Genomic DNA, 27,551 nt, shown 5'->3' on the forward strand with positions numbered 1-27,551 from the left:
GTCGACAGGAAAGTGAAATTTGATGTGTGTAAATGAGGGCAGTCGTGCTGTTAAATGCTTCGCTAGCGTGAGTGTTGTTGTGTTTGTTTTACTCGGTGACAGTGATCGGAAATGTGAAGAATATCGTCGCTGCTAGTCTTTAATGAGCATGTTACGTCTTAGCATTTGAATACTATGTACTTCCTGTAGTATCATTTATATACCGTTAAATATACATTGAATTGTATGTGAACATATCTAGACTAATATTACTCGCAAAGGTTTAAATATTGGAAATATTTGGATTTACTGTGCAGTTGACTGAAAAAAAATTATAACAGGTTTACTTGGATGGCTCTGTTTTGTAGTAGTGTATCACATTCAAATCTGGCCAAAGAGTGATGAAAGTTAAGCCTGCTTTGCTGTTTAAGTATTAAATGAAATACTTGAATACATCAATCTCAACAATATTCTTGTCCTTTACAGGTGTTACCAGCCAGTAAATCTGGCATCACACCAACACAACAGTGCAAGTGAGACGAGCAGCCTGGGAAAAAAAAAAAAAAAAATCAGTCATCTTAACCTGCAGAAGAATATGATGTGGCACTAGATGAGATATTTCAGCTTATGTTAGGCTAACATTTCTAATCTGTTAACACTGAGTTGATAAAATCACAGTTAAATGTCAAGCCCTGTCTTAAGTTTGGTTTAGCTTTGTTTTGTTTTATTCTGAAATAATAATTCCGAGAGGTCTGATTGGTAGGGTACAGCTTTAGGGAGCTTTGGTGTTTGGCCACTCTTCCTTTTATTGATTCTGGCAGCTATTGGCTAACAGCCCCTGAGCTCAGCCCTGTCAAGTTCATCTCAGCGCACTGCACACAAGAACCAAAAAAAAAAAAAAAAAACCTACTCAACCCAACACTTGATCCAGGCTTTTCCTTTGGAGGAGGTGAGGGCTCCCTTTACACTGCTGTGCTTCAGTGAGGGTGATTTTTAAATGTGTTACCTTGTTTGCCCTTCTCTGTGTTATGCCTTTGCAAAGAAAAACAACTGTGTCTTTATAAAACGGCCTGTCAAGTGATTTGGCAGGTTTTGTATGGTCCAGTGTGTTTGAATATAATATCTCTTGGATACAGACCTGTGTTTGTTTCAGAAGTGACGGGTCAATACCATTTCAATGGACTGATAAGGTCAGAATGTTTTGTCTTTTGGAAGCAGGTTAGGGTTTAACATGCTCCACTGTTTTCCAAACAGAAACGTCTTGCCCCGCAGAGGACAGGAATATGACTGCAGAGTCCCTTAACTTCGGTCCAGAATGGTAAGTTCTTCTGTCCATAACGACCGCCTACCCCATGAGTTACGGACTGCGCATCGTGCGTTTCATATGAATTTTGTATTTTTTTAAGGCAAAACATTATTAGGTCTCAGCATTGAACTCCATACTGTACTCCACACCGTAACATGCTCATTAAAGACTACCAGCCACGCTATTCTTCAGATTTCCGATCACTGTCACCGAGTAAAACAAACACAACAACACTCATGCTAGCGAAGCATTTAACAGCACGACTGCCCTTATTTACATACATCAAATTTCACTTTCCTGTCCACTGTAATATACAAATGCAACATTGGTAACGTTAGTTTGAGAGTGCTTATATATGCAGCGACGACACAGAAAAATTACAGAAAAGGGAAAAAGATGGTCATCCCAAAGTTTTAATAAAGTCAGGGTATCTTATTGATTGTAGAGGGAAAGTTCACACTGTAATAAAAAACATCTTTGTTGTAGCATATTATAGTTGCAGAAATTGCAGAGCACAGGATGCTGTCAGTGACATTTTTTGTTTTGGGCAAGCATCTATTTTAGTGACTTCTGAAGTTTCATTCAGTGTCCTGCGGCAGTGCCATTTTTTTTTTATGCTCCTAATTCAATTCTGCATCACAACTTCTGCACCTCCCCCCTCTATCCCAAATATTAAAACCATGTCTATTTAAAACGTGTACACACCCTCCACTTTGTTCTTAGAGACAGCCAGTTAAAACACAGGCTGAATCACCACTGAATTGTGACAGTGAAAATGTCCCAAAACAAGCTACAAAGCAAAATCACACACCTCCGTTTCCTCAGTCAGACTTGTTGCCCCATCCCTTGTCTTGAAAATTATAATCCTGGGCATAGTATAGTTTTCTGTTTTCAAAAGCTAGTTTTGGCATCCCTGACATGGCTGTTCAATTCTACCTTGCTGCCCACGTCAGACAAATTACCTATAAAGCACAAACAAACATGTAGCCTGTCTTGTGATTTTAACACATTCGGTAAAGAACATGTCATTCTTGTTATCTACCTACTCGTAGTTCCTACCTATTTATTTGCTATAGAGCAAAGTGGAAACAAGCTTTTCATATTTTGATGAATGCAACGATCTTAACTGTCATGTTGCTCCCCATGATGTAAACAGTGGAAACTTGAGTTTTCCATGATTTTGAAGTTCAAATCATTGAAGTCACCCTCACACCACCTTTACTTCTACATTTGGTGTTAAACTTAAGGCCGATCAAACAAGTGTTTTTTTTTTTTTTATAAGGAATTGCTGAGATTAGATGTTTATATGAAATGGAAATTGTGACTACCACAGGGGGGTGCACTTACCCAAGACATTCCCAGTTTTACCATTACCTGCAGTCACTTACCATATTTGACAAAAATGCTATTTTTGATTTAATAGTCTGCGTATTACTGGATCGTGAGATTGGAAGGGTGCATTGAATTTAATGTTTTTCTGTGTGCATATTAAGTATTTTGAGGATATGTTCTAAGTTCATGATCAGACATTCATATTGTTAAATTGGTTTTTGACCATCTGTGCACCCCTGCACATTGCGTTTGCAAACAGTCAATGGTATTGCCCGATTTTAATGCACAGTGTTGCTTCTCCATCTCTGCTTAGGCTCCGTGCACTATCTCGAGGGGGGAGTGTGACCTCTCCTCCTCAATCCCCCGCCATGCCAAAGTCCAAGCTGGCCGACTATCGCTACGGCCGCGAGGAGATGCTAGCACTTTATATCAAAGATAATAAGGTGAGCTGACACTGAGCAGTCTTGTTAAATATGATTTACCGTGCAATAGAGCACTGCCCCCATACAGTTCTGAGCAGAAGCATCTTCATGCCAGCAGAGGGAAGTTTTATGTAATGGAATGCCCTTTAAATACATCTCTCTCTCTCGCCGTCTGTCTGTCTGTGGACAGGTTCCAGATCAGCTGCAGGATAAGGAGTTTGGCCCGGTCCTGCAGGACCAACCTCTGCAGCCTCTAGCTCTGGAGCCTCTGACTGAGGAGGAGCAGGTAGAAGATTGGCTATCGTTGGTGTGCACCTAAAATGCTGTTACATTAGTTCTGGCTAATTGTTTTGACTATAAACTGACGTGGAGAAATTATATTAATTCCCTGTTGTTGGCTAACCCAACGGTTTTGATGTTGTTGTTGATGATGCCAGTGAAGGTTGAAGCACTTAAGTCTGAACTACTCTTTTGCTCTCTCTCCCTCTCCACTCCACTGGTTCCCTACCCCAATCTTTACCAACCACCAACCCCTTTGTGTCATTCCCCTGTCTGCCTTTCCTTCTCTATTCCCTCGGCTGCTTCCTGCAGAGGAACTTTTCCATGTCTGTGAACAGCTCTGCTGTGCTGAGGCTCATGGGGAAAGGGGGCGGGGCCCCTCCGATGGGTGTGGCCCGTGGCAGAGGGACTGTTCGAGGAGGAGGAGGAAGAGGTAAGTGTGAACATTGGGGCGTAGTTAATGATAATGGATGATATTAACCCTTTTATGATCATAATAGACACCGAAGTGCCCCTCAATGTACTGACCTAACCTGTTTCAAATATCATACAATGAGTACATTATTAGTAGGTTTCTACCTAGTTCTGTACACAGATTACTAAATGTGTTTGTTCCCACATTTGTGTGTGTGTGTGTGTGTGTGTGTGTGTGTGTGTGTGTCCGTGTCCACAGGAAGGGGAAGAGGAGAGGGCGGATTCTACCAAAGAGGTCCAGAGGAGGGCGAGGTGGGCTTTGGCCGCAGCAGAGAGATCAATCGCAGCCAGAGCTGGGATGACCGGTACGTCCAGATGACCACACGCACACACACACAGCACTGTCACACACACAGCACTGTCACACACACACACACACACACACACACATACACCACTGTCACGGATGGGTTCACTGACCAGCCTGCTGGGTATTAACCTATTTACTTACCATTGACATTGCAATGTAATATTGATTTAAAATGGCTGAGTAGTGATTATCCCAGAAAAGAATGATGGATCTCCAATCGGTGGGATGGGCACTGCTACCCCTTATCTTGACATCAAAACATGTAGCTGTGATTTAATGAATACTATCAGTGTGATAAACTGTCAGCTACTTTGGGCTCGAGTAAAATGAAAGGAGTCAGGTCTCTAAAATGACTCTTTAAACTATAATTGATTTCTGCCCCAATTTATTGAACTGGCCCGTTCGTGTTGTCATTTTGTCATGTTTTCCTGACGCCTGGCTCATGGCAGAGGAGAGCGGCGATTTGAGAAGCCCCTGCGGAGAGAAGGGGTGCGGGTGGGCTTCGAGGAAGGGGCGGCCGTAGTGCCACGGAAAGACTACTCGCGCTCTGACAGCGACAACTGGCGCACGCTGAGGGAGGAGCAGCAGGAGGAGGAGGAAGCGGCAGCAGCAGCGGCGGCGGCGGCAGCAGCAGCAGGAGGAGTAGCTGCAGCAGCACCAGCAGCAGCAGCATCAGCTGGAACAACTGAGCCAGGTTCAAGCTGGAGGACCATGGGAGGGAGACATGATGGTACATACACACACAGTTTTACATTTCTCATGTATGCTTCAGGCACACACATATACATTCGCGTATGAAAAGCGTGTGTATTGCGCTTACTGAAGCAACTTCCACTGCACTTTAAAGTAACACTATGCAACAATTTGACACTTTTTGAGGTATGTTTTTATAGGCAACTAGTTTTAGTACCATTCTTTTTGATAGCATATGGTCATGTGAAGGACAGATAAACACCTGCGTCTTTCCCACTAGCCATCCAGGATGTGCCCTATGTAGTTCTGTGTACCGGGCTGGAATACCCTGCAAAAATGGAAGAAAAGCTTTCATAGCATGTCATTGGCAGCTATACTGCCAAAATACACGCTAGTGGTGTTTGCAAGGTTTTTGCATGCCTTTTAGATAGTTAGCTTGCTAGTTTTGGAACAGAACTCCTTATTGCTGCTTTTAAGTCTAACCAAACTTGCCGAAAAATATCTCACAAGGCTGCAACATGCCCTATAAAGCTGCTTCCCTTTTTTTTCACACTACCTCTTTCTTTCCCCTCGTTTGCTCACCCCTCACACCACACGCTCGCTCACAGACGGGGGCCCTCGCTCGGCCGGATGGCGCGATCACACTGGGGAGGGCCGGCGTAAGAAGTTTGACTTTGACTTCGACTTCGGGGAGGGGGGCCGGCGGCGCAACATGGACAACGACGGGCTCCCTGAGTGGTGCACTGACGAGGAGGACGGCGAGATGGGTACCTTCGACTCGTCCGGAGCCTTCATGTGCATCAAGGTGTGTGTGTGTGTGTGTGTGTGTGTGTGTGTGTGTGTGTGTGTGTGTGTGTGTGTGTGTGTTTGTTTGTGAGAGAGAAGATTAGGCTAAGTTTATTGGAATACTGTCAACACTTTAAAATAGTTATTGATTTGATGATTTCAGTTGACTCCCCCCCCCCCCCCCCCAAGCATCAATTGTTAAATGAGAATTGAATGTATGTAATTATTTCATCCAGCGTCGGAAATACACGAGGGCAAAGGGCAAAACTGCCCCTAAGAAATATAATTTTGCCCCTGATATGACTAGGAGAGGGGCAAAAAATGCCCCCATAATTTTCTGTAATAATAATTTAATGAACTTGTCAAAAACATTGTAGCCTATGACCCGTCCTGTTGCTAAATGTTTTGACAATTCACACACCCAGCGACTGTCGAAAACTGGAAGCTAGATTGGCTTGGGGTGGAGGATGACGACGACGAAAAAAAGACCCACATTTTTTTGAAGGCATGTCGGACTTGTGGACAGCGAGTTGCCAAAGTCGTTGTCAATCCAGCACAGGCGAAATCTTTTGCTGACTTCATCAAGGGGAGCGAAAACATACAGAAATACATGGCCTTTCGTCACCAGACGCCAAGCGGCACACCATCGCCTACGGTGAATGATAACTAGTAATAATAATTTTATAAATGATTTAGTTCGGTTTAGCTAGTTTAATGATAGTTAGCTAACGTTAGCTAGCTCTGATAGTGCGTTAGCTACATAGGCTTGCTTGCAAGCTAGCTAACCATGGTAGGTACAACATGATTAAAGGTAACACAAAAATCCATAAATATAATAAGTTATTATTAGTGCTGTCAGTTTAACGCGTTATTAACGGCGTTAACGCAAACCCATTTTAACGCCGTACATTTTTTTATCGCGAGATTAACGCGATTTTTTTTTATTTTTTTTTATTTAAATTTTTTTTTTTTTTTTTAATATTAACATTCTTTTTGGCCTCGCAAACTGTGTAGTAGGCTAACGTTACGGTTTGAGTGAATGGTGAGCGCGATACGGCAAAATGGATGATAAAAAAGCTTCTCAATGGAAAGTTTACTTTTAAAAGTTGTGTTGTGCAAAAGAAGCGAGCTTCACTGTTGTCTGAAACTGTCAACGGGCAGCTGGCTGAAAGCAAAGAAGTAATAGGCTTATCGTAAAGATACCTATTACCGCCCCAGCTATTAAAAAAGTGACAAACAGTTAAAAACATTTATAGATCGAAAAATATTTAATCAATCAATCTTACATATTTCAGTAGCGGTGGGTGTCTAGATTAGGACTGGTAACTTGTTTGGATTTCAACTGAAACATGTTTTCAGTTTTTTTCCGTTGTGTAGACCGACACGCAAATTTAGCTGATACAGGAGGTGGAACCCATAAACACCCTTTCTGTATATATGTCTATGGAAAGCTCTATGACCCTCACAAATTCTCGTCGCGAAATCGAATTCGTTCAGTTGGTTCCATGAGGGTTTGTACACACAGAAATGAATCTCTGTCTAGTACACTAAATAACGCTGTACAACTGCAATTTTTTGCACACATACAAGTTAAATACCCCTTTTGGGTAGGAGCGTATGGTGTCCGTTATCCTGGTTGATACAGAAATCAATATTAAGTAACGTTTACCCGCGTGAGGGCGATTATAGGTCTCGGGCGGTAATACGGGTCGTTGCGATACCTTTTATTGGTAACCTAACTGTTACGGTTCAATGTTTCTGAAATAAGAGGCCTGACTGCTATGTTCCCAGCAAACTTGAAAAAAAAAAATATTAAGCCATGGTTTAACTGCACTATAGGCTGAGTCCTTGTTTACCTAAAATGTGCACTTTATAATTTTATTTTGTACCGCCCTGTTTGGCAATATTGGTTTTCAATAAAATAAAACATTTGCATAAAGCAAGCCAATCAACTTTTTCATGTTGATAAGGGCATTAAAATAGATAAAAAATTGCGATTAATCGCGATTCATTTTGAGTTAACTATGACATAAATGCGATTAATCGCGATTAAATATTTTAATCGTTTGACAGCACTAGTTATTATTATAAAAAAGAAAGAAAAAACGATTGTTAATAGCTGTTTAAAAAATGCAATAATAACAATAAATAACCACACAGAAATAAGAATAAAATTGAATATGATTGTCTGGTTTATGTTTTCTGTTTGGTTTTTGTTCAAAAAAATCTAAGAAAACACTTTGAATTTGTAGACTACTGCCTAATAGTCTTATTATTGCCATTTGATGACAATTGCTTATATACTGTAAGCCTAAATAAGTGTGTTTATTATTTTGAACAAAGGTTAAATGTTATTTCACAAGTTTCTAAAAGTGCCCCCAATTTTTTGTTAAATGCCCCTGGATTTCAGTAAGTGGGGGCAAAAATTGCCCCCCCAAAAATATGTAAATTTCCTACCCTGATTTCATTACATTTTTGAAGATCCATGACTGACTGATGTGCACTGTGCTGGCCCCTTAGCACTGCTTTTACCCTCTTATAATACTTAACTCCATAAACAAACATTTTGCCAGGAATTTTCTGGGTCCTAGTTTCCTCTGCTGTCTGAGTATCTTGCTCATTATCTTAATCTATGCACATAGCCAGCATTTTTTTTTTTTACTTCCACAAAAGGTGTAACCAATTTCTGTGACCAGTGAATATTATTGCCTCCGAGTTATTACATTCGATCAGGTTGATTTGAAATGGATCTCTACCGGTGGATCACCTTTTTATTTTTTAATTAGTTGTGTGCTTTTGTGTTTCCGTGCCGAGGATTACGTGTGAATCAATTCCCATGGCCTGTGCTAAGTTGTTTATCCTGTGATGTTTGTTTGTTCCACAGAAGAACTTGCGGGACCCCATCCCTGAGGACCAGGAGTTTGAGTTTGAGGCTCTGGAGGAGGAGAACGGTCTGGAGAGTGCTGGAGAGGGAGGTGAGATGAGATGGCCGTGTCTGTAGATCGCTCTCCATTAATTTCCATTCTGGTGCTCAGTTTGAATAGATTTACATCTGAGACATTAAGTCACCAGGTTCCTTTCTTCTCACTGTTGTTAGATTTTCTTTTTGTTCTCGTCCACTATATGCTCTTCGTTTCTTTTTTGTATCTGTTTATGTCCGCTGAAACAGAGGCTTCACAAAATACTTTTTACTAATGCCCTTGGGTTTGATTTGTGTGCAGTGTTCATGTTTGTCATTTGTCTCTCTCTCTCTCTAGAAGATGGTGGGCTGGTGATGCTGACTGTAAGTGAGGTGGAGATGATGTCTATGACTGGACCTTCGTTTTCCTCGCCCCCTGCCCTCTCTGCCCCTCCACCACCTCAGTCTCAGCCCCCCTCCACCAATACAGAGCCTGCATCCTCTGCTGCAGCACCGCCCACAAACACCACTCGAGAGCCTGCTGAAGGTGTGTGTTAAAGTGCATATGCAGGTGGTTTTGTGACAGTCTGTTAAGCCTTGTGAATCATGCTTACAAACTCATTGATCTTTCAGTTACCATAGTGCTTACTTATCCTGTAGCCTTGGAATCTGGTCTCCACTCTAGTGCACAAAAACTTGATTTACCAGACATTTTGGAATGACCTTTTTCTAGCCTGCCAGTGCCAGATCTGGGTCAACTTGAGAAAATATTTTGTTAAAGATTATTATATCTATCTATCTATCTATCTATCTATCTATCTATCTATCTATCTATCTATCTATCTATCTATCTATTTATTTATTTATTTATTTATAAGTAGGAGTCTCCTCTAAATTAACTCAACGTTAACAGGCAACTACTGCAGTAGTCTGTAGTAGTAGGAGGACACTAATGCACGGAGGAGAGATTAGTGTATGCTGCCTGTATGTAATGGCCCACTGTGTCATTACAGATAAGGCACCACCAGGGGGCATCGCTCGGCTGAGCACCAACTCCTCCCAGAGTGTCTCCTCTCCCCCTTCATCTGCCGCTGCAAGAGCAGACCTCCCACCAGCAGGTGGAGACAATGAGGAGGAGGAGCGCATGAAGCACTTGCAGCAGGTAAGCATCCCATATGCACCAGTGAACTCTCAGTGCATTGTCTGACTACTTGTGTTCAGTGGTGCATCTTCATCACTGAGCAGGCCTCTTGAATTTTGGGGGGGGGGGGGGGCTGGCTGGCTAAGATGCTGCTGGTTTGTAGATATTACATTATAAGCTGTAATGACATTTACTGGATTTCTTCAGTAGTTGTATATTTATGCAATGCTGTTTTATTTCCATAGCACATGGTGATAACAGGGACAAGTTTTTGGAATAGATAACTGAGCAAGAATAAGTGGCTGATATTTTGTGCTAAAAGGATTGGAGGAGTAGATGGAACCACCAGAGCCCTTTGCTGAAAAGAGTAGACACTCTGCCGCAGACTAGTTTTATTTGAAGGCTTTGCGTGTATATAAACTCCCATACTCAGTGTGGTTTATTGCACTCTCTGTGTGTGTATCTCGCAGGAGGCAGAGAAGATGGTGGCGTCCCTTCAGGACACGTCCTTGGAGGAGGAGCGTTTCACACAGGCCCTGCAGGAGAGCCACGGTGTGGGCATGGGTGTGGCCGTGGGTGCTGGGGCGGGAGCTAGCGCCTCCACGCACACACACCCCCACACGCACCAGACGGGGGCCTCGGCGCATTCCCATTCCCACCCCCACCCGGCCACATCGCACTCCCTGTCGTACCCGGCCAGCGCACTCCCGCTCTCTCACGAGGCAGCCATGAAGTGGTTCTACAAAGACCCCCAAGCAGAGATCCAAGGTAGAGCACTCTTGAGCTGGAGTTGAGCAAGTGTCTCGCTCTCTCTCTGACACTCTCTGTCTCTGTCTCTGTCTCTCTCTCTCTCTCTCTCTCTCTCTCTCTCTCTCTCTCTGACACACTCTCTCTCTCTCTGTCACTCTCTCTCTCTCTCTCTCTCTCTCTGACACTCTCTCTCTGACACTCTCTCTGACTCACTCACTCATGTGTCTCTTTCCATCAGGCCCATTCTCCACAGTGGAGATGTGTGAGTGGTTCCAGGCGGGCTACTTCACCATGACCCTGCTGGTCAAGCGGGGCTGTGACGAGGGCTTCCAGCCCCTGGGCGACGTCATCAAGATGTGGGGGCGCGTGCCTTTCTCCCCCGGGCCCTCCCCACCACCCCTGCTGGTACGCCCCACCTGTCCACATCTTCCTTAGGCCTCCAGCCTGGTCACAGCTCTCTGACTTTTATCATAGTCATTCAGTAATTTCATCAGACACATCCTGCACCTAGTTATTTTATAGCATGTAGCGTATAGCCCATTTCTGCTGTGTTACAATGCATTGTGATTATTCAGAACACTTATGTATGCCTCCCTACAGAGCAACATGGACCAGGAAGTATTTAAGAAGCAGCTTGAGCAGGTGGCCTCTGCAGCCTTGTACCAGCAGCAACTCCAGAGGAGATACCAGCATATGAACAGGTAACCAGTGATCCAAAAGCAAATTCAAGCTCACACACACACTCACAACTCCAGAGGAGATACCAACATTTGAACAAGTAACCAGTGATACAAGAACATATACAAATGCACACAGAGAAGCACCCATTACACAATGGTTCAGGAACTCACTGTGTGTCTGTGTGGCTTTAATGTGTGCTTAGCAGCAGTGGCGGAAGCGGCAGCAGCAGTGGCAGCAGCAGCAGGTGTGGGGAGTCCGGCATGATGCCAGCTATGAACAGGTCCATGTCTGTGCCGGACACCGGACCTATGTGGGATATGCATACCTCAGCTTCACAGCAGTCAGGTAACACACTCCTACTCGTTCTCTCCCACTCTCTGTCTCTCTCTCTCTCATACACACTCATACCTGTGCACATAGACTTATGAGCACACCCACACACAACCTGGGAGACTGAGTAACATTATGGATTTCTTCAGTGGCTTCTTTATTCTGAAGAAAGTGTGTGTGTGTGTGTGTGTGTGTGTGAAACAGGCGGTGAAGCCAGTCTGTGGGACTTAACCATAGGCAACTTACCTCAGGGGCTAAGTCTGGAGCAGCTGCAGCAGAAGGTAAGGACTCGCTTCTTCTCCTGTAGTCAACTCCTACAGCCATGTCTTCATTCTTCACTCGTGTGTGTGTGTGTGTGTGTGTGTGTGTGTGTGTGTGTGTGTGTGTGTGTGTGTGTGTGTGTGTGTGTGTGTGTGTGTGTGTGTGTGTGTGTGTGTGTGTGTGTGTGTGTGGTTTTTTTTAGCTTCAGCAGGAGCGTCGTGAAGCTGAACTCAGGGCTAAGAGGGAGGAGGAGGACAGGAAACGGAGGGAGGAGAAGAGAAGGCAGCAGCAGGAGGAGCAGAAGAGGAGAGAGGAGGAGGAGGAAATTTTCCACCGCAAACAGGTTAGGCATGCACACACACACACACACTAACACTGATCAGGCACACACACATCATAGAGAAGAAAATAAAGAGAGGAAGGCCTGTACCACTGCGGAGAAAATATTGCACACACACGCTCAGATAAACTGTGAAACACACACACACACACACACACACACATTCTGTGATCTTACTCCTACTTATGATATGCATTCAAATTTCTGTTATATTCACAGGCTTGCTTTGAAGGCCTCAGGTTCTTTCTTCCAAGCGCCTTGAGACTATTCCCACTCAAAGAATGAACCACTCATTCTTAGTGTGATCATAAGACTTTCAATTTGTGTGTGTGTGTGTGTAGCAGTGTCGTCAGCAGCAGGAGCTGCTCATGAAGCTGCTCCAGCAGAGCCAGCAGCAGCAGCAGCCGGTGGGGAGCGTGGGGGCCCAGTCACAGGGTCCCTGCTGGAACTCAGCCCAGCCCAAGCCCCCTAAGACCTCCCTCAACCTGCTGGAGATGGAGACCGAGAGGCTGCTGAAGCAGCAGCAGAGGGCCCAGCAACAGCAGCAGCAGCAGCAGAGAGAGCGGGTGAGACACACACACACACACACACACACGTTATACTGTAATGCCACACAATGATGAGCTCTTTGTGGACTAGTTGAATGGTTAATTGCACTTTTAGCTGTATTTTGCCCTCCCAGTGTTGTGTATTGAAGAGCCCTTCCCTCTTTAAGGGGAATTGAGCCCATGGGGTGTTGGCACCTTTACCAGTGGCTTTACCTGTGACTATGAGCTACAGGATACATTTAGGATTTAGGAGCGGGAGATTTATTATATACCATCTGTCTCTCTCTCTCCCTCAGCAGCAGCAGCAGCAGCAGCATGCTGGGCTGACGATGGGCCAGTGGAGTGATGGTGGCGTGGGGGGGATGTGGGGCGCTGGGGGTCTGGAGGGGAAGGTGACAGCCAGCGGAGGTGGTGGTGGTGGTGGTGGTGGGGGCGGCAGCTCTGGAGGGATGGGCCTGTGGGACGAGGCCGTGAAGAACCAGAGCAGCCACCGTAGCATGGGCCTCAAGAACAGCCGCAGCAGCCCCTCACTTAGGTACGTGTGTGTGTGTCCTGTATGGTTTAGTGAGTTTGTAATTTATTGTGTGTAAATTTGTGTGTGTGTGAATGCGTGCATGTTCGCCTGTATATGTGCACATGTTTTATTGTTAATGTGTTTCTGTGTGCGCGCGCAGCGAGCAGTACATGATGCGGCGGAAGCAAACGGAGGATGAGGAGAAGCTGCTGCGTCTGCTGCAGGGCATCAAGCCGCAGCCTCAGGACGGCTTCACCACCTGGAGCGAGCAGATGCTGCACGCGCTCAACACCAACGCCAACAACTCCTCCTCCTCTCAGGAAGGTAAGTAATCTCTCTCTCTCTCTCTCCCCCTCCCTCCCCTTTTCTGGCAAGTAATCCTGCCATCACTCATCATTTAATCAATGTATCTAAGATCCCCAGGCCCTACTCTGTATATCTATAGCCTGGTGTATCTACTGCACCTCTCATTTGTCTAAGGCCAAAGTGTAATACACATTTTTCAGCTTTTTAGTGTCATCTTGTGTAGTTTTTCATGGCCTCCCCATATATCCTATATCCCTTTTTAATATTGTCATTAAAAGCATAGAAACATATTATGCAGGTTTGTACTGGGTGTTTTTTTTTTCTTTTCGTTATTAAGGTTTGTTGTAGATAGCTAGTTTTTGTCATCTGCCAATCCTTCTGCAGTTTTGTGCTCCTGAAGGAAATGTAGAGTAACATTTGTCAGTGACTTGAATATTAGGTTGCTCAGCCTGCAGTCATATATTTAATCATTTTATCTAGACCAGCTCCCCAGTCCCCTAGTCTTGGGTTACCCAGAGGTTGCGTTAGACTTTCTTGTTGTCCGTCATTATGACGGACCAGCTTAATCGGGTCATAATTACCATCACCGTCATTTAAATGTTGAGACATATTTAATAGCATTCAATTTTCATTTGTTTAATTTAACTCTTAAAAACGAATACACGGAACAAGCTTCTAGATGATGCATATATATATATATATATGAAGGCATGAAGAGAGCAGATGAACAGACACCGACCGTGTGCCCATGTCATCACCACATGAGGCATATGACCGCAGAGGCTACTAAAGCACTGGCCATTGTGCCTGAACAGGAAAATTTGAACAATGCCAATTTATAAAATGAGACAATTACATTTGCCCCGTGGCATTAGCTGCTGCTGGCTGATTTACGTTATCAGTATTACTGTCCCTTGTCCTCCAGCGCATCATTCCCTCTCTCTTTTTTTTTTTCACCTCGTTTATCATAATTATTGGGCTTTTTAAAGAAACTCTGGACACTCAGTTGCCATGACGGCTGGCAACGTAGTGATATAGTCTACCAATACGATTGCTAAACCCAGCGAGACAATGGGGTTATGCACGTGACAAGACTAGACACACACAAAAAAGACTAGACAGTAGCTAATTAATATGCACACTCACCACCAATTGGACAAGGGTGTAAATTACTTCAAGTTACGGTAGATCGCCCTCGGTGTTCTAATCTTTAAAAATGGGCGACGGCCTTCAGATTTTTCCGTCCCTGTTAAACAAATTCAGTCAGTGACCGAAAATATTCGGTCAACGTGACCTGTGGTGTTGCCCTCTTTCTCCTAATTTTTCAAAGACCAACGTGAGAAATACTTCTCTCAGCATGGTATCTTTATGGGTTATCTGTCCCTCTTGCAATTGTCATGTAAAGGAAAAAGTTAGTCTTTTACCCAACTGGAAGGGACGAACGGCTTCTCTGGATAGGATTCCATATTCTTCATCTCTGTTCACTCCTATCTGTCTTAGTCCTCTCCGTCTCTGCTCTTTCTCATGCCTCAGGCCTGTCTGTCTCAAATGGCTACCGTCTCTCCATCTCAGCACCCGCTCTCCATCTCCTGCCCTCCTTTTCTCACTCTCTCCATCTTCCTCACACTCCCACTCAGTCTCTCCCTCCCTCCCACCCTTCCACTTCACATCTGCAGTGAATCTCACATTCCAGGCCAATTTCACTCGTCCTCTCCATCCCCTTGTATATCGTCAAAGCTCGTCCTCCCCTTGTGGATGACCTTTAAAACCCGACAGCCTGTTATTACCGGGACTAAGTGACTCCTTTGAGTCTGAGACGTTTCACGCCGTCCAGGATGCCATCACACATTGGCATTTTACAGTGACAAGCCACAGAAGTAATCAGAATTGTTGATTTTCCCTTTCCCAAAAGAGAGCAACTCTACATAGTCTGTCTACATCTCCCACGCAGCGTCTAATGTCATGGCATCTCTGTCTAGCCACACAGTGTGTTTCCTGCTTCAGTTTTTTTGCCATGAACACTAGAATTAAGAGCATCTTAAGGGAAGCAAAGGCTCCCATTGCACAGACCAGACACAACCTCTGAGTGAATAGTTTCTGTGAGGCAAACCACATGCTGGCAGAACTGGGACATGGTTTTGCTGCACTGCTGTGCCTAATGATTTTCTACACCGCCTGCCTCGAGCTATTCCAGCTTTTGAGTGGCACTCCTAAAAATCTACAAATATATCACAGTTATGTCACACATCTACCCCCTCCGCCCCACCCACCCCTTTCAAATCTCCCACTGGATGGAGTCTGAGCTCTGTTTTCTGGATCACTGCTTGTCAACTGTGGCCATGTTTTCCCTCACTCATCCCTACTTCTGTAATCGTGTATCACATTGTTCTCTGAACAGTGGCAGTTTTTTTTTTTTTTCTCGCTTTCTCTCCAGTTAACATCTGTTCCAATTTTGCACCACAGGGCGCTTCTTTTAAAGCAAGCACTCCGAATCCATTCCTGTGGTGGTAATTAGTTGTAATTAATTATTAATTTTGTTGCGGTGTGTTTCTCCATTTCACAGTGGCCACCATCGTGGCGTATCTTAAGGAGGTGGAGTCGCCTTACGAGGTGCACGACTTCATCCGCGCCTACCTGGGGGACACTGCGGAAGCCAAAGAGTTCGCCAAGCAGTTCCTGGAGCGTCGTGCCAAACAGAAAGCTAACCAGCAGAGGCAGCAGCAGCAGCAGCAACAGCAGGTCTGTGTCAGCATGTTTTTATCCAGTGTGTGTTTCCTGTCCTTTGTGTGTCTCGTTTTAAAGTATGCCTAGTTACTCGTGTGTGTGTGTGTGTGTGTGTGTGTGTGTGTGTGTGCGCGCGTGTGTGCGTGTGTGTGCACACACACACACACACAGTGTTGCTTTTATCTTTTTGTCATTAATTGAACTTACATTTTTTCCCATTAGCTATCAAAGGAGCTGTCTGGACTGAACATGAACTTCCCTCTGCAGGTAAAGCCCGCGGTATATTCTCCTTTTTAATATCAGAATTTCTTTTCCATGTCTCTTAATCACGTTGTTGTTGTTGTTGTCTTGTTTTTTTTTTTTTGTGGTGTTCTCTCCTTTAGTCCATGTTCCAGGCATCCCATAGTGGGAAAAGCAGCGTGTACGACACCCAGGGGAGCAAGATGAAGAAGAAGCCCAACATGATGCTCCACTCTGACCCCAGCATTCTAGGTAAGCAGCCAGTCAGCAAGCCAAGCTTGAGGGGCCAATCACAAAATAATTTGTATTTGAATAGGTTTTGAGTAGTGTGTTGGTGTGGGCCTGGGCCGGGTGGGTCTAACTCCCCTGTACTGTGCTGTGTTCAGGCTACTCATTCTTGGGTGCTGGGGAGCGAATGATCCTGGGCGAGATGGAAACCGTGGAGGATTACTAACCCAGCAGAACTTACCTGAGTCTACCGGAGGCCTTAAAATCTGGACTGAACAGCAAGAAGAATGTGCACTGCTCAGTAGAAGGGGACGGTGGGAGGGGCTGTCAGCCTTTGTGTGTGTGTATGTCCCCAAGTCCATCTCCTCGATATCGATTACCCTCAACCACCCCCCCCCCCCCCCCCCCCTCCAAACGTATTATCTTTCCTCTGTCTTTATCTCTCTTTCCCATTACTGACTATCCTTAAAGACTTGCCTTATATGTGTGTGTTCTGCCTCCGAGCGCTAAACCGCTGAGGTAGCATGTGTAGCTTAGCTGGTTCACAGTGTGTGTTAGCGCCTAGCACTTCAACCCTCAGTCTGCCATCAGCGCTGTTAGCAACAGTTAGCTCAGGCTAACATGCGCTGGTGAATGGGCTAAGGCTTCACGAAAGGTGACCGCTGAGGTTATCTGTGTTGCAGGGTGGTTAAGGCCTACACCGGTTACACATGAGACTGACGGTTTGCAGATTTTGGGAAATCCAGGGTGTCTCAATGAAGTTTGTGGAAGGCTAAAGTCAGTTTTTGTCCCTGTCGTTCATATTGATCGTTTGTTTGTTTGTGGGTTGTCAAGCCCCAGCCCTCCTCTGAGCATGAGTAAGGAGAGTAGTTGGAGTGTGCAGTGAAGCTGCCAAGGCTCCTTCTGCACTTCCTACATTAAGCACCTTAAGAACTTAACGCACTTTGTTACGATTTTTCAATTTCAATATTTGAAATGGAAGTTGATTTTTTTTGTTTGTTTTATCTGTTTTTTTTCTTGTTTGTTTTTCTTTTCTTATTTTTCTTTTTTTTTTTACAATGGAAACTGTGTGAATATTTTTCTGTTGCATATATTATGTGTAGAGTATTCATATACACACACATTTGTGTGAGTATGTATATACATTAGTGCGCCAGAGGTAACTTCTGCTTTTTAGAGTCTTGGAAAGATCAAGGATGAGAATACAAAGTGAACAGGAGTCTTTTTATGAGTCGGCAGAAAATTGATTTGTTCTTGAAAGAAAAAAAAACACTGTTGTATTTTTTCATGTTCATATAAAAAGGTAGAGCTATAAAAACATGTTTTTTTAACTTGAAGATTTGCACTTGTTTAGAAAAACAAACAAAAGTACAGAAAAAAGTTAGCGTTAGCATAGGGGTTTGGAAGACTTATTTTTATGATCACAAGTGTGATTGTGAGTTCGAGTGTGTCGGATGAAGAATTCTGCACAATTGTTTTTATACCAACATGTATAAACAAATGCCATGTTTTTATTTGGTTCGTATGATAATTTTGTACTTCATTGAGCATATATACTGGTGTGTATGCAAGCGTGTATGCAAGTTAGCCTGCATGTGTGAATGTATGTGGGATTTAGAGAATGAGCGCGAAAAGAATGTTTGCAATCATTTTGTACATGGTTTCTGAAAGCGTGAAGAAAAAAGAAAAAAAAAAGTGATTGGCGAGGGCAGTTGAAAATTGCATGGCCAGCACTCAGCAGAAGGGCTGGTTGAGGTATTCACTCTCTTCTTTTGCCATTGGTGCTGTGTTGCTCTCTCGCTCTCCTCTGATTGGACAGTTAAGAGCCAAGTGATTGGTTGCTGAAATCTAATATTGTGTGTGTAACTGCTCTGTTTTTTTTTTTCTTTCTTTACATCATTATAAAACTGCATTACCTGCCACCCCCACTCCCCACTCTAATGCCACTCACAGCTTTTGCAGAGTTACTGCATAGTCTATAACCCTGAGCTGGGGGTGTGGTGTGGGGTGGGGGGGAGGGCGCATTTAGATGTGAACTATTTGCCTTTAACTCTGTTTGAGTGAGTTCTGATTTCTAATTGGCTGGTTTACACAGTCGTCATGGCGCTGTGATTCTGTGTGATAGCGTTGCCGTGCTAAGTTACTTATTTTTGTTGATGTATAGGACGATTTATTTTTTTATTGTTGTACACACAAAGTGAAAAAGTATTTGAACTGTATGATTTGGAGCACTTTAAGGCTGCTACCTTATTGTATTTTTGAATATTGCATTTTGTTTTGTCATATTTCTTGTTTTTAATGTTTGTTTGTTTCTTATTTTGGTTGTGTTTTTGTCTGACGTTTTAATTGCTTGCCTCTGTGGGAAGTGAATTATGAATGTATGAGAGAAAAAAAGTATATAATGTATAACTATGATAAAACCAGATATTTCAGCAAGATTATAAAAAAATGTCTGGGAAGAAGAGCTTTTTTGGGGGGGAAATACTTCAACATAAATAGAATGAAAACTGAACAAGGAAAGTGCATGGATTCAGCACACTGCCTTGTCATACTGTTCTTCCAAGATTTCCATAGACTTTTTTTCTTCCCCTCGAGGAAGCTTTTGAGAGCATCTTGAGTGGCATTTTTCTGTTTTTTTACGAGACTTCATTCTCATAGACTCATGGCAGATTGTATGCATGGACAACAGAGCGAACATAAGCGTGCTGCATCTTGTGATGTCACTTCCTCTCATCCGTGTGATTCACTAAAGCCAAGGAGATATGGTGTTCATCAATGAAAGAAAGAAAAGAAAAAAAAAAGATATCAATTTTGTTCTTTACATATATCAATTGTTGGAACTGAGGGATATGATTCTTTTTTTAGTGGCCCAAATCTCACGAAGAAACTGAACATTAGGGCAGTGGAATTGTCGGTACTTGATCTTCACAGAAACCAACCCTTTTGACTGCTTTGTGCATTTGTCAGTCATTAGTTTCTTGGTCTGGGTTTTATTGGAGTTTTTTTTTGGTTTTTTTACCGGAAGCAGATGAACAGGATGTACAGTGGACTTCTTGCCTTTGTGACTGCATAGGAACTATCTCTCTGCAGAAGGAAGAGGCTATCATTTCAAGCCAGCTTCAGGCACAATACCATCCACCACTTTTAGTTGAGGAAATTGGACAGTGAGGAATGTCTCAAATTGGAGGGGAACATTTCTTTTTTTTTTTTCTCCTCCCCTCCACTTCTCTGTTTCATCAGTGATTTTTTTTTTTTTTTTTTTTTTATTTCGTTTTTTTTTTAGTTTTTTTGGGAGGGGGGCGCACTTCTGAGACAACTGTAGACATGGTTTTGGTTTTGGAGATATATTTTGCCACAGAAGATGCCCTTGCTTAGAATGAAGGAAACATGTTAAGGAGTAATTCAGCAGAAAGTTTGTGGGAAAAGAAATCTAAGCTACCATGACTGAACGAGTAACAAAAATAACTCTGTTTGAGGTGCTGTGGCTGTGATGCTTTGCTGAATATTTTGAATGTTCTGGAGAGAAGTTGGGTTGTGGACTTTTACAAGAAACCAGTTTCTCCCTATTTAGTTTAATGGACATCTGTTGTAAATGGACAGTATCCCAGTGGAATCCTTCTTTGGTCATTCCTGAAGAGGATGGAGAACATCTTGAGTTCTGGAAAATCTGAGGAAAATCCCTTGAAAGACACAAAAAGGACAGGTATGTAAACCTTCTCCCCTCACTCCCTAGGGTTTTCATATTGTATGTTAACAGTTTCCATGTTGACAGAACATTACTGCTACCAAAAAAGGTCAGTGTTCATTAATGTTCAGTTTTCAAATTCACAATGTTTTAATGTTCAGTTTTCAAATTCACAATGTTTTACATGCTGCACAGTTCTGCCTCTTCATTTGTATTAACACAGGCTTGTGTGGTGCACTTGTCGCCATTTCATAGATAGATGTCCTGCTCACTATGCCCAGCCTTTCCCTGTTAGCTGCTTATGGTTTCATGAGCGTTATTTGTTCCTGTTTCCTCAGTCTACTACCTGGTCACCAATTGGGACTGATGGACTCGCCCCCCTCACACACTGGAGGATCTGATGGTCTGGCATGCAGCCAATGGGAAGCGCTGGAGAAGGAGAACATGGATGTGAACGGTGTCAAACGAAAGTTGGACACATTTGGATTCAGAGTTCACCATTTTGGAGCATTGCGTTGTGGGCAGATCCTTTAAAGTGAATGTGGACCATTTCACAAACTGAACCTTTGGTGACTGTTGCGATACATTGACTGACTCTCTCGCACACACGCACGCACACACACTGACTAAAACACATGATACACATTTAAAAATACCTGCTTAGGGGTCTTGAACTTGGCACGGGATGCCCTGTATATAATGTTTATGCTTTTTGTCCCCATTGACCTCTTGGGTTTTGTTGTTTTTGTCTTTTTTAACATGCCTTAACTACACAAAATAGAACTGCCATAGAGATGGTTGGGTTTCTTACCCAAAGACACATGTACAAAAACACTTTAAAAATGAAAATGCCCAGACGCTACCAGACATACCAACAGGAAGTTTGGGGATGCAGTGTGTCCATGATCTGGGCCCTCTGTTTCTTGGACGAGGTTGTTACTGTCTAACATAGTAAACATAGTCATGGAAAAATTGCAGAGCTGCTGGGGGAAAATAATGCCACGATGTTGTGCTTGTACAGTCTGAATGTCACAGCAAATGAATACTTTTTAATTCTGTTTTTTTTTTTTTTTTTTAACATTGTTAACGTTGGCATTTATATAAAGAAAGAAACACCACTGCTGGACTGGTTGTACTCCCTCCTTTAGTCAAGAGTCAATTAAATTCCATTTGTAAATGAACATGGTGAGAACTAAGACAAGGGCATAGGCTTTTTTTTTTCTTTGAAGAGATCAAAAAAATGTTAAACATAAATAAACATTTGTTTTAAACGTTCATTAAGAGTTTCTCCCTTGTGTGTCTGAGAATCCGTGTTTTATCGTGACACCGAGACAAGCTCATTAACGCGACGACAAAACGGTAGCAGATGCTTTCTTTGACCTTGTTTTGGGTGTTGTTGAGATTTTTAGTCTGTAGCCAATATGTGGTTTCTCATGTTGCCACATGGTGGCAACCTAAATCAAGTTTTGACTCACCCGCCCCAGACCACGGAACACCTGTTTGGGTGTAAGAGTAGCCTAAATTATCTGCTTTTAACATTTTAAATAACTTAAGACAGTTTTTTTTTTTTCATGTTTAACCTGATATTTTATCATGTTTATATAAATTCTTATTTTTTGTAATTATGTTACGGAAATTGTGTCGTGCATACCCTTTGCACATTTTGCAGGATGTTTTTTAACTGTCGGACAATTTGAGGAGTTGCATTGCATTTGGTTGGCGTTGAGCTCAGATATCAACAACCTCTCGCGAAACCTCTCGTGGTCTCTACCTTTAACTAGTAGAAACACTATAGGCTAAGTTTTATTGGACAATGCTCTACATCCAGATTTGTATCAAGCTGAATACATCGGCTGCCGCTTGCACACACGTCCCTCCCTCCCCCGCCTCCAACGAGCGTCCCCACACTGACAGTGCGCGAGTCAAGTGCGAAATTTAGACGGGAGGAAAGGGAGTACGGGAAGGAACACGCGAAGCCGAATGGTCAAGTTTGACAGCGCGAATAGATAGCTGTCCATTGCTCCGTTTTCATCGTCAGTGTCTGCGTCCAATATTGTATGAGGACAAATCGCACCTGTTTGCGCATACCGTTGCCACACTTATCTTTTCCTTCCCGTGAAGCCAATTCGCTCAAGTTTGCCTCTGCAGTAGGCTACACAGTGGCCTTTTCATCTTCCATTGAAACCTTGCGACATTCGGACGCAATACATGGATATCCATTTCCCTATTGAAGATTCGGACAGGCTAATTGGATGACCGCTGTTCTGTTGTCGGCATTCACGTTTTGAGGAACTGATTGGGCTACCACGTCTTCGGTTGATAAAGATAACGGCGATATCCTACTCTGTGGGAAGCCTAGCGTAAGGAGTGGAGGGAAGTACGGCGCAACTTGGACCATAAAAAGTCGTTTGTTTCGGACAGAAGTTATAACGGGGTAATTCATGTTGATCAACGGTAAGTCCGTTTTATAAAAAATGCATGAGAATGCTATAACAAGTAGGCTATCCCAGAGTGAGCAAATGTCGAGTAACTAAATATCATGTGTTAATCTGTAACCGAATTAACATTCATTGTAAAACATTGGTAAATATGGTGGTGTTTGGATAGATGTGACAATTTTGGCACATTTTCTCGTAGAAGACTTTAGGCTATGCCACTATGTATGTTTGGGGTGGAAGACTTGACCTGAACCTTGCAATCGGTTGAACCTTGTAGTAAGGCTATATGAGAGAGGCCATATCATGTAGACTGTAAAGGTGTCTATCATTTTATTCGTAGACTGATACATCAGGTTTTTAGGTTGCTTTTTGGCGCTTTCCCTGATGTGGTTGCCGAGGTCAAGCCATCTGTGTGCGCTTTGGGGGATTTAGTCAACTTCGCTCTTGATCTCCCGGCAAGCCTTTGTCTACAACGGCTCCCCCTGCCCGCTTGTTTCACAGGAGAACGATGGGAGCAGCGACACGGGGAGTAGGAATGGCCATGGCGCTTTGGGACGGTGCCAATGGATTGGGATTCCTGGTGATTTTTCTTGTGGATTTCCTTGGAACTGCGGCGATTAACCTGGAACCCATTTACTGGAATTCCCTAAACAAACGGTAGGCTTTTCAGCTTCAAACAAAAATGACCACATAAGCTTTTGAAAATCAATAACACAGAATGTGACACCTTAGACATTCTCTCCTATGCTAAGCAGTTGTAGCCCACTGATCGTTGTTGCTGACTCAACTTTCATACTGTCAATGTTATAAGTCATGTCATTCTCCACTGGTAGGTGTCAGATGTAGACCTAACAATTTAAAACTGATGCCACCTGACTGTTTGCAGAACTGTATAACTGAATAACACACAGTTGAAATCTACCTCTAATTGAGAGAAACCTTTAAAAAAATGTGTCTCTTTGACAAGCTGCATTCTTGTTTTGTTTTGGTATTTATGGCTCTGAGGAACTGTAGGCCTTTGTTGACGGTTCATAATGTCAGCACACCCTTATCACTTGAGAAAAACTCTCTGCATTATGGTCCGTCAACAGTTTGGCAACATTTCTGGAAGTAAAAGGCAAGCACCGTGAGCACTATCAGCATGGGAATGGTATTGTCATCCTTTTCAGACGTTGATGTTGATGTGTTTGTGTGTGTGTGTGGTGGGGGGCACTGTATGCCGTGTGTGTGTGTGTGTGTGTGTGTGTGTGTGTGTGTGTGTGTGTGTGTGCCACGAATGGTCACCTCTCTCATTAAGGGTTGCGTGCATGTCGGCCAAGGATAAGACCTTTATGCCACTGACCCCTGGAGGGTCTGGAACCCCACGTTGCACGAGAACATGCTCCAAATCCGCCATGGGTTCCCCCACCCGTCCCTTGCGTTCTCTAAGATGTTCCTGCTCTGGGGCACCAGTCCTGCTGGGCCAGAGTCAGAGGAGAGGACAGGAAAGATTGCGTGGAACCGAGACAGAACCAGGACAGGGAGAGAGGAGGAAGAGGCCTACTATGTTAGCAGGAGAGGGGGGGAAAACAAGGTCCAGTGGCTATCTTTCTGCGGCACACGCTCCCAAAGAGACTGAAATGGATGTTGAAATGCAGAAAAAAGAAAGGGGGAGAAAAAAGGCCTAGTGCTCAGTGTTATCGTGGAAAAAAAGACAAAAAACAATCGAATAATCAATCCTCCTCTGGCAAACAGGACAGATGAACAAGATTAGCAGCATCCAGAAGATTATAGACTGCAAGTTCCTGATCGCTTTGGCCATTGTCTTCCCAAGATGTAGACGTAGTACTTTATGGGTCTTCGTGAAGGACAAACAGAGCCACATGAGAAAGGAAAGAGACAAATTGAGTGTCCGGAAATGAGAGATGATATTAAAAAAACAGTAGGAAGGAGGGAAAAGACAGATCGACGCAGATAAGAGATCGGGCGAGACAAAATCATATGAAGAGGACAAAAGAAAAAGTGGGCGACTGCAAGGCAAGAGAAGGAGGGGTAGGGGATGGTCGGGGGGCGCTGAGAGAGGTGTAGAGACGACAGACACAAGACCAAGAATGAATGTATCAAAAATGTAAAGATTAAGACAGAGGGGGAAAAAACAGGCAGGAAAACCCCTGAGCATCTTATCCATATGGAGTGAATGATATCCATATGATGAACGATGTCAGAAAAGTCACTGTGTTGCCTCACCGTCGATCAGGCAGTGGCTCTGCTGACAGATGTCCAAAGACCACTCACACAAAGGGAGTGAAAAATTTCTAGTGCTCCTGTATGTGCGTGTAGGAACACACAGACGTGAAAGGCCGTAAATATAAGTATATTTTGCATGGACCACGATTCCATCCATTAAGGATAAGGCAGCAGTTATTTGCTTAAGTTAAACTTTATGGTTGAGCATCTCTGAAACTCCTGTGTCATGTGTAATTTGGTTTGTGAAAACTAGTACAATGCACCTTCAGGCTGCTGAGAGGAATGACTTCCATTAGATAAAGACTACACAATGAGGACAGGGGTGCTTTTAGTTTATATGGACGTATACATCTCTTCCTCCAGTCGACTGGAAGTTCTTGAGAGGCGCGTTCATGTATGGTTTTGTCTGCGTGAATGTGTGGTTGTGTCTGTGTGTGTGTGTGCATCAGTTGGCGCTCTGCTGTGGACGTACAGGGTTATCGAGTTCGAGGGCAGGGAGGCGCAATGGCGTCCCAAGTCGCGCTGGTTTGCGCTGGGTAAATGACTAAACGTTTCTGAGTGCAGGCTGTCTCTCTGCATCGCTCCGGGGAAAGTTGTTGTACAACTCTCCGCCTCAAATGCGCATTAAAAATTAATCCTTCACAGCCTGTTCAATATTTAATGAATCAGCTGCTAATTGGCCAAAGATAAAAGCCTGGTTAACTGGGTTAAGCGTTTCGAATTAAAACATTTTAAAGACTGGAAGAAGGCAAGAAAAACAGACATGCTGTGGATGGCGAGCTTAGGCGGGCATTAAGAAGAAGAGGGTGTTTGCGGGTCAAATCCGCCAGTCCTTGCAGATGTGCCGTTTGGCAGACAACATTGTAGTCACTTGCCCATAATCTGCTTTTCAGTTTCTCACCCGAAAAAACCTGAGATGGAATTTATGTGTTTGTGTGTTTGTTTGTGAGTGGGTTTATGAGTGTTTGTGTGTTAGAGAAACAGAATGAGAGAGAAAGAGGAGGTACTCAGCAAAACCTTTGTTTGCTCATCCAGCTTTGGCCAATACTGTATAAACACTTTGCTCCTCCAAACAGTCATTCCCAGTCTGAGCTCGTATTTTTCACTTGATTGCGTGTGGGTGTGTGTCGTGGGACTCAGGTGTACGAGTTCCAATATTGCAGCTGAAGCCTTTGCTGTGTGTGTGTGTGTGTCTCAGCAGCTGAGAGAGGGAGGAAAGTGCCTCTGGGAAGATTCAGGGCGAGCAAGGCGTCCTGAATTCTCTATCCCTGGATGTTGGCAGATGGGTGGTTTAATGCCAGAGTCCAAATGTATGCTGCAATGAAAAGAACAGAACATAGAAAACAAGTTTAAAGATGGGGGTGGATGGAGGAGGGGTTTTCCAAGTTTTTGAGCGACGGCTATAGGAAAAGGGGATGAAATGGGTCGTACCACTTGAGCCTGGTGCTCGTGACGCAGGGGATTATCTCCTATACAACATCCACCCCTCAGTTGGAGCACACTACCATAAATCAGGCAACAAAGCTGTCTGTGAGGGTATTACCCCTCCCCCCCCCCCCCCCACTCTGTTTATCTGTCACTAAAAATATAAAAACTAAGACAGAAAAGGGCAGCTCACTTAAGTTTCTTCATTGTTTTGCTGTTATCGCTATCGTAAAGGAATGATAACAACGGGCGTGAAACATAGCAGGAAGAACATGGAAACCCAGGAGGTCATTGCTATCACAGGGGCATTTGTTCTCATTGAAGTGATGTGTATAAATAAATGTAAATTAGGTCCCTGGTCCTGTGGTCTTCTTCAACCACTTTAGAGAATGCATGGAGAAAGAGAGGGAGAGCGAAAGAAAGAAAGAAAAAGCAAGCAAGTGTGTGTGGATAGCCAGAGGGAGAGAGGGGGAAAAAACATATAATTTAGAGGTTACAAGAATTATACTTGTTGTATTAGGTTGCTCCAAACACAGTTATGCACTTGCTCGCATGACATTTGTCATGAGAACTATCCCTGAGTTTTTGCCCATTTTCATGTCATCCTAATACCCTAAACACAATGAAATTATCTCTCAGATTCAATTTTCTGTTTCAAAGGTGCTTCTCTGGCATGCCATCAAAGCTCTGGCATAACTTGAGAGCTCTGTTGTCGAGCACAGTGTAATTACAGTCTTAAGATTATACTGATGATGGTTTTCGGGGGGAGGGGGGGGGCGGGCGGGCATGTCCGGTTGTACTCATCGCGGCCCACAAACCCCAGAGAGATGGGCACCTCCACCCAGTTACATAAGGTGCTTTTCCACTGCTGGAATTTGGGGTTCTTACCAGGTGGTGCAAGGATTGGCCCCATAATCGGCCTTTTCAGCCTTTCAGTTTCCATTGCGGTGCAGGAACTATGGACATACAAGTTAATATTTTGCTTTCTTCAATCACTACATCGATTTTCGAGCACTACAAATTATATATATCTCCAGCGGCAGCACCAACGCTCTAGGATTTCACGAAATTTCTGTGCGATCAAAATAACAGATTTTGTGATGGAGATTTCCAAATATTTGCGAGAAATTTAGTGAATTTTTTTCTCTCTTTAAACCCCACTTGATTTTTTTATAATTACAATACTAATTTTATTATAATTTTTTTGTCATCTTAAGGCTGCGAAAATAATGTA

General features: G+C 43.6%; 1 protein-coding gene across 4 annotated transcripts; it reads left to right on the forward strand.

Moving 5' to 3' along the window:
* The first annotated feature begins 466 nt into the window (after positions 1-466).
* gigyf1b (GRB10 interacting GYF protein 1b) lies at positions 467-21,503 on the forward strand. 4 transcript variants are annotated; one of them, XM_031571920.1, is made up of 25 exons: positions 467-928; positions 1,234-1,297; positions 2,931-3,060; positions 3,230-3,346; positions 3,631-3,751; positions 3,992-4,097; positions 4,552-4,832; positions 5,404-5,600; positions 8,466-8,556; positions 8,839-9,027; positions 9,494-9,642; positions 10,092-10,389; positions 10,610-10,776; positions 10,972-11,072; positions 11,255-11,397; positions 11,587-11,663; positions 11,846-11,986; positions 12,325-12,549; positions 12,828-13,066; positions 13,206-13,369; positions 15,915-16,090; positions 16,298-16,342; positions 16,459-16,567; positions 16,702-20,246; positions 20,567-21,503. In XM_031571920.1, the coding sequence occupies exons 2-24, from the start codon at positions 1,263-1,265 to the stop codon at positions 16,767-16,769; spliced, it is 3,369 nt and encodes a 1,122-aa protein (XP_031427780.1). In that variant the 5' UTR covers positions 467-928; positions 1,234-1,262; the 3' UTR covers positions 16,770-20,246; positions 20,567-21,503. The 4 variants fall into 4 exon arrangements, with proteins under 4 accessions (XP_031427780.1, XP_031427781.1, XP_031427783.1 ...); XM_031571921.1 differs by having other exon boundaries at positions 11,258-11,397; XM_031571923.1 differs by having other exon boundaries at positions 8,842-9,027.
* Positions 21,504-27,551: the final 6,048 nt, after the last annotated feature.

This window comes from Clupea harengus, chromosome 8 (genome assembly GCF_900700415.2).
Source record: "Clupea harengus chromosome 8, Ch_v2.0.2, whole genome shotgun sequence".
Lineage (NCBI taxonomy): Eukaryota > Metazoa > Chordata > Actinopteri > Clupeiformes > Clupeidae > Clupea > Clupea harengus.

Excerpts from the sequence above, each read along its gene's own strand:
- gigyf1b (XM_031571920.1), top strand. The coding sequence starts at position 1,263 with ATGACTGCAGAGTCCCTTAACTTCGGTCCAGAATG. Across the intron at positions 5,601-8,465 it reads GAGCCTTCATGTGCATCAAG|AAGAACTTGCGGGACCCCAT; the intron begins GTGTGTGTGTGT and ends TTTGTTCCACAG. Across the intron at positions 16,091-16,297 it reads AGCAGCAGCAGCAACAGCAG|CTATCAAAGGAGCTGTCTGG; the intron begins GTCTGTGTCAGC and ends TTTTCCCATTAG.